Source organism: Sardina pilchardus, chromosome 1 (genome assembly GCF_963854185.1).
Source record: "Sardina pilchardus chromosome 1, fSarPil1.1, whole genome shotgun sequence".
Lineage (NCBI taxonomy): Eukaryota > Metazoa > Chordata > Actinopteri > Clupeiformes > Clupeidae > Sardina > Sardina pilchardus.
The window spans coordinates 43859051-43866550 of record NC_084994.1 but is presented as its reverse complement, the minus strand read 5'-3'; the positions used below and the strand labels follow the sequence as shown (position 1 = coordinate 43866550).

General features: G+C 49.2%; 1 protein-coding gene across 2 annotated transcripts in view; it reads left to right on the top strand.

The window, feature by feature from the left end:
- The window catches only part of rptor (regulatory associated protein of MTOR, complex 1), a 174092-nt gene that overhangs the window by 116722 nt on the left and 49870 nt on the right, over positions 1 to 7500 (top strand). For both annotated transcript variants that reach the window (XM_062545481.1, XM_062545490.1), the window contains 4 exons: positions 2126 to 2317; positions 3571 to 3711; positions 4539 to 4659; positions 5111 to 5251. In XM_062545481.1, the coding sequence (XP_062401465.1) occupies positions 2126 to 2317; positions 3571 to 3711; positions 4539 to 4659; positions 5111 to 5251 (595 nt within the window). The remainder of the gene's footprint in view (positions 1 to 2125; positions 2318 to 3570; positions 3712 to 4538; positions 4660 to 5110; positions 5252 to 7500) is intronic.

The window sequence follows — 7500 nt, the reverse complement described above, 5'->3', positions numbered from 1 at the left end:
ACTGATTGGCTCTGGTTACGGCGTGTGTTTTGGGCAGTGGCGGCGCTGCGTTGTGCGTTCTGCGGTGTGCTGCGGTTCTCCTGATTAGCGCTGAATAATAGATGAGTGTGAGCGCGGCCGCCGCTGCTCTCTGCCTGGCTGGTTATTGATGTTCCCTCGTCCGTGCGCTGTGTGTTTTCCACTCCCCCCCCCCCCCCCCCCTCTATTTGTTTCTCCTCCGCGGTCGTCTCTCTCTCTCTCCCTCCATCTTCCCCTCCTCTCTCTCTCTCTCTCTGTCTCTCTCTCTCTGTCCCTCTCCCTCCATCTTCCCCTCAGCTCTCTCTCTCTCTCTCCCTCTCTCTCTCTCTCTCTCTCTCTCTCTCTCTCTCTCTGTCCCTCTCCCTCTGTTTGTATCTCCATTTGCTCCCCTTTAAGCTGTTTTCCCTGCACCTTAAACATTTTATTGTGGTTCAAGGGGCAAAGCAGTGATGGAGCTGGAATGCACTGCGCTCTCCTCATACACACACACACACACACACACACACACACACACACACACACACACACACCAAACACACACACACACACACACACTCACTCACTCACACACACACACACACACACACACACACACACAGACACACACACAAACACTCTCACACAAACAAACACTCTCACACACACAAATGAACAAACAAACAAACGCACACGCCACCTGTTTGCTGTAGTAAATCTCCCTGCCCTGGAGGTGACCTGCAGTAGAGAGAGCTGTGACGCACCCAATCACACCCACTCCCACACGGCCGGCCGGCGTGATCAGGAGATGTGTGCGCCAGCTCGGCGTGTGTGTGTGTTGATGGCGGGCGGTGAGAGGGGTGAGGGGGCGCGCGGGGCACAAACAGCTCCATTAGGGGCGCCAGTACGAGCGCGCTGCCCGCTCTACTCCACCCACCCCACAAGGGACCCCGCGCCACCGGCTGAGTAATGACCAATCGGAACTATGGAGGGGCCTGCTGGGGGCACTGGAGGGGAGAGTGGTGTGTGTGTGTGTGTGTGTGTGTGTGTGTGTGTGTGTGTGTGTGTGTGTGTGTGTGTGTGTGTGTGTGTGTGTGTGTGTGTGTGTGTAATATATATATATATATATATATAAATAAACACACACACACACGCATACATACATAGATACATACATGTATATGTATATACAGTATGCATGTATGTACAGTATGTTTTGTGTGTGTGTATGGGTGTGAGTGTGTTGGGTTTTGGAACTCAGCATCAGCTCTGACCGGACCGATCCGGACCCATGCTGAGGCGGCCGTCGCTCCCATCAGGAAGCAGATGAAGAACCCTTTTAATGAGAAGCTGTGCTGCCCGCTCCTAGCCCCTGCCCCTGCTCTGCTCTGCTCAGCTCTGCTCTGCTCAGCGGCCGGCTGTGAGGGAGCGAAGAGGAGGAGGAGGAGGAGGAGGAGGAGGAAGAAGCCGAGCAGATCAAGAGCACCCAGCAGCAGCAGCAGGGCTGTGGAGGCCCATTAGGGCCGGAGTGCAGGCTGTTAAACTTGCGGAGCGTTTTTTATGTTCACCAGGATGTGGTGAATGGGAGCGGATGGAGCCCTTATTGGACAACATCGCTAATCAGCTTTAACGACTCGCCACGTCCGCGCAGCACGCGCCGTTTATGCAGTTGATGCTTTATTTGTCAGCGCGGAGGGGGGGGAAAAACACACAATTTCAACTGTATTAGTTCACTTCTTCACTTTTTAATGGCAGTGGTGCTAATTAAGTTCTTCGAAATCACACAAATTGGCCTCAGCCTGTTGGATGGGATGAGTTTCCCTGAAGTGCACTGAACCAGTTGAGTGAGTTGTTCTGAAAGCGTGTGGTTTTCACTGAAATAACCCCTGTTCTGTTGTTTCTCTCTCTCTCCCTCTCTCTCTCTCTCGATCACTCTCTCTCTCTCTCCCTCCCTCTCCATCTCTCTTTCTCTTTCTCCATTTCTCTCATTCTCTCTCCATCTCTCTCTCTTCGTCTCTGCCTCTCTCCCCATCTCTCTCTCTTTCTCTCTGAATCTTTCTCTCTCTCTCTCTCTCTCTCTCTTCCATCTCTCTCCCTCTCTCCATCTATCTCTCTCTCTCCCGTGCTGTAGGAGGCCTGTCTCCAGGGTAACCTGATTGCCATTTGCCTGGAGCAGCTGAACGACCCTCACCCGCTGCTGCGCCAGTGGGTGGCCATCTGCCTGGGCCGCATCTGGCAGAACTTCGACTCGGCGCGCTGGTGCGGCGTCAGGGACAGCGCCCACGAGAAGCTCTACAGCCTGCTCTCCGACCCCATCCCCGAGGTACGCCCGCCACCGGGCAGCGGGCAGCGCCCCCCCCCCCCCCCTGTCTGCGTACCAGGAGCCCTGCCACAGCCGCAGGGCACCACCACCGTGGGGAGGATGGCAGCGTAGCGTTGGCATCACCGAGAGAGAGAGAGTAGTCATGGGGTGCCTCTCAACATCTCTCCTCGATCCTCGATGCTCGATCCTCGAGGGGCGTTCCCGCTGATCTATAACACTGGATAGACTATCCCATTATAGCCGCCCCATCATTCATTATCTAGATCAGTGAGGATCGAGGAAGGAAGGGAGGGTGTATAAAACACCAATTGAGAGGCACCCATGGAGAAGTGAATGGGTTGACCTCTAAATGACCCCAAATTGCTCCTAGATTCACTCGAAACAGAGAAATCTGTTCCTCACTGTGTAGATGTGAAGGGGATCTGTGCTGATTTCCCTTTAGGCCCGGGCTTTGGGTCGGCCATCATCAGCTAATGGGAGTTATGGGAAAGGTTATTGGTGTCGAGCGCTGCCAGTGAGAGATGGTCTGGTTTTAACCTGCAGTAAACAGACTCCACGCTAATCAACATCGGTCACATCACTTGCAGCCGTATTGATCCCGCGCTCGTAGTCGTATTTAATCTGTTTTGAGTGTTTGCAGCGAATCGATCGGGCTACTCGCCGAACGCGAAAATATAAATGAACTTGTAGCGCCGGGCCGTGAAGCCCATTACGACTTCATTTTGTACTTGTGCCATGTGTGTCACGTAACGAGACTTCCCGATGAAGTGGACCGAAATGCTCCTCTCCTGTTACTCAGGGCCCCATCGCTCTCTCTGGCTTATCTGGGCTTTGCCTCTGTCAGACGGCTGCCCCGGGGTGTGCCTGTTTGTTTTTGAGGACCCCGTTTTGGAATGCGGGAGCACGCCTCGTGTCGGCCGCGGGTTCTCTCTCTCTCCGCCGAGGTAAGCGGCGGGCAGAAGTTTTCATCTTGATTAAACCGGACGCCGCGTCCCGCGTGGCAGCGCCACTATAAGAGAATTATTCATCCCTTCAGCGCGAGACCACTCTGTGATAAATCATGCACCCTCACCCGTTAATTGTGATCCGCCTGTTAGCGAAAGGCGAGCCTCTCGGAGAGGATCTCGTAAAGTTGAGTGATTCATTATTTAGAGTCACGGCCGTGAGATGGAAGGAGGGTCTCCTGGGTAATGTAGTTCCTGCGAACAGAAGGGTGTGTAAGCTGCGTGTGTGTGTGTGTGTTTAATCCGCAGGTGCGCTGCGCGGCCGTCTTCGCCCTGGGGACCTTCGTGGGCAACTCGGCCGAGCGGACGGATCACTCGACCACCATCGACCACAACGTGGCCATGATGCTGGCCCAGCTCATCAACGACGGCAGCCCGGTGGTCCGCAAGGTGCGTCGGCATCCTCTAGAGACAGGCCGCTGTAGAGGAGCCCATCCAAGGGAGGATGATCATTACTTTTGTTAGACCACTACTTAATAACAGAACATGAATCAGTACTTAATAATAACTGAGGCATTTAGCCGAGGTGTTAATAACGAGTTGTGACATACATAATTAAGTAATAAGGCCTGAGAGACCGTAGGTTGCACTGATTTTAGAATAGCTAAGGGGCATTTTTAGGTACGACATGCGAGCAGAGTGCCTAAAACCCCCCTTAGGTGTTTTGAAATTAGTGTAAGTTACGGACTCGGGTGGCTTATTGCTTTTCTAAAATGGTTACTGCATAGATTCCATAAAGGCACAGCAATGAGAAAAGTAACAATTTATTTAATCATTCTTCCACCAAGAAATATATTTTCTCTATCAGAATGGTTGCCAAGCAACGTCGAGACACAGTTACTCTAACTTTTAAGTCAAGTTGTGGTAGCGCAGTATTATAGAACGAAATGTGGTCAAGGTGTACATTTGTGCTGGCATCGAACACGATTCAGTCACTCATAATCAAGGACCATAACTATCCGCTTTAGAACATGGCGTGTACTTACAGTATAGCACATACATAGCATAAGGTGTGTATAATGTACTTATAGCTATACATAGCATAAGGTGTGTATAATGTATGTATGGCACATAGGTTGCATAAGGTGTTTATAATGTGTGTATAGCTCATCCATAGCATAAGGTGTGTATAATGTACGTATAGCACATCCATAGCATAAGATGTGTACAGTATATTGTGTGCGGTGCCTGACGCGGGTGTGCTGTGGGCCCCACAGGAGCTGGTGGTGGCGCTGAGTCACCTGGTGGTGCAGTACGAGAGCAACTTCTGCACCGTGGCGCTGCAGTTCATGGAGGAGGAGAAGAGCTACTCCGTGCCCTCGCCCGCCAACACTACAGGTACCAGCCACACATCTGCCTGCACTTCAGCTCAAGTTTTACGCTGTTTTTTTTTTTTTATCTCCGAAAAGTACGCTCTGGGTTGATGTGGTGTGTATTCGTGTGCAGCCAGTTAGACACTGCAATTAATGACTTGACATTGACTTCTCCTAATTAGAGTGAAGTGAGTAATTGAACATCCTTGGCATGTCTCTGAATCAGAGGCCATGTGACTGTGTTGAACTTTTCACACCCGAATGTGCCTGCTTTATTTCTTTATAACTTATCTGAACCTGACACATGACTGTGTTGGTGCCACTGTGCACTCCAGTGAGCTTCGGTCTAGAGCTCAGAATAATTTTGACTGGAATGAGTTTGTTTGAGAAAGTGGAGACGCACACACTCTTTGTTTGGCAGTAGCTATGACCTGGCTTCACCTGCTGTGGTTTTCTCTCTCTGTGTGTCTCCCCAGAGCCGGGGAATCTGACCCCGGTGAAGGACAGCCCGGCCATCCCCCGCCTGCGCTCGGTCAACTCCTACACCAACATCCGCGCCGCCACCACCGCACGCAACCTCAACAAGAGCCTCCAGAACCTCAACCTCAACGAAGAAGGTGAGGCGCACCACAGGGCCCGAGGTCAGAGTTCAACTTGGTCCTCACATGCACACACGCATGCACACACGCATGCACTCACACACACACACACACACACACACACACACACACACACACACACACACACACACACACACACACACACAGCTAGCCAATATAAGGAACTTCAACAATAAAGAAGGAGACATACAGCACAGATTTGGCCTCAGATGTCCATCTGATGGTCAGACTCACAACTGTTGTGTCTGCCTTTGCTAATCATCTGAGGCTTTTATCTCCATCAGCTGACAGCGCAGAACATCCATTCTTACCGTCAGTGCTATTAGTGGTATTGGCACGCTTAGATCGAATGTTTGAACAAAGCATCCCCATAAATTATGAAGTCATAAACTATTCAGTACCACCCTAAAAACAGGTATTACAAATGATCTATAAGTGATTTATTGTAATCTCACAATGAAAACATTGAGGAAAAATCCAACCTTGAAGGGAAGCAAATTTAGTAAAATCTCGTAAAGAGATAAATGTTTTCAACAAAAGCACATTGCTCACAATTATTGGCACTGCTTGTAATATCTTCTTAAGCCTCACTTTGCCAGTAAAGTACCTAGTTTTTATAGCCATTCCTTGACTTGACAAATGTCAACACACTTTCTTTTTATTAAAATGTGGTATATTTAGTATATTCTCTTTTCTTCTCTTTCTGTTGAAAAATTACTAGTGGATTTAGCCTATGTCACTTCATTTTCATACCTTAGTGGAAAAAGAAAGTCATTAACTACTTCTTAAAGTTCAGACACTCTGATTAACTTAAAGAAGTTGAAATTTGATTGGAAAAGGCTTCTGTTACATTTTGTTTTAAGATTTTCTAGGGGTGCCAATAATTGCAGGCAATGTGTTTTTGTTAAAAAATATATTTCTTTATTACATTTTCCTCTTTCTCAGAATGAGTTTGCTTCCCTTCAAGGCTGAATTTTCCCTTATTGCTTCCATTATGAGATTGCAATAATTCACCAAAAAGATTACTGTTTTAAATCTGTTTTTAGACAACTTTACAAAAGGTGCCAATAATTCAAGAGAGTATTGTACATGCTCGCTCTCTCTCTCTCTCTCTCTCTCTCTCACACACACACACACACATACACACACACAAACACTCCTATATGACGTGTCACTGAGAGGAAATTGCTCAGATTTCCTGTTGTTGTGCTCAAGGCTTGCAGAGTGATTTTTTAAGGTGCTAACCAAACCGCCTTGAGAACGTCATCCCCCCCCTTCCATAGTCGTCGAGCGGCAGGTGGTCAACATGAGCCAGCGCAGATGCCCGGGGAGCGCTTTGGGAGTTCATTTTGATGGGAGGCTCTTTTGTGCGGATTTACGCATGGATGAGACGAGTTTGTTTTCACATCACCTTACTATTGATTTCTGCCTTAGCCCCTCAAAGCCCTGTTCTTGACAATAGACTCTGGTCACAAACGGCGCTTAAGGGAGAGGCTGATTCCCCCGAACGCAGGCCTAGACACCGCAGTTGTTTATCATCGTCTGCCGAGTCGTGCACACATACGTCGCCGTCTGTCAGAGGTAACCCGAGGATCTTGTCTCAGCGTCTTTTTAAAGTCTTGTTACCTTTGCAGCTAAAACAAACAGCATTATCATCATTCACTGCACGCTAGCTTACCTGGATGGCAATCTAAATTGATGAAGAAGATTAGACGGCGTCTGATTAGTTTGTTTCCGTCGGCTCTCTGCTCCACGCTGGGCCTGGCTACTCATAAGTCGCGAGGGCAGCCGGTGCTTCTTAAACAGCGGAGGGCTCGTCTCCCCCCACACAGTTCAGTTGCCTTCTATCCAGGCTCCACTGGTTTATGTATTGTGCTGGGCTTTAATCAGCACAGTTGATTGCCTGAGCTGACCGAGAAGACTTGCAAAGACATGAAAAATTGAAAAGAGAGCCCTCGTCAAATATTTTCTGTAATCATCGAATGCCCGCTGCATCTTAACAAAGGCTTCTGGCTGAGATGAGCGTGTCAGCCCCAGAAGAAGCTTGTTAGCTCCTTTTCACCAACTTGGTGCCGGTGTCTAATCTCAAACTGTTTGACGCAAACAGTTGACTGGTGTCAGTGGCCAGTTTCTTGCCACCAGTCAACTGTTTGCTTCAAACAGTTTGAGATTAGACACCAGCTGGTATGGTCCCCCAAAATTGCTGGTCCAAAAAGTTAGAACTTCAGACAGTGGTGGCTGTGGAA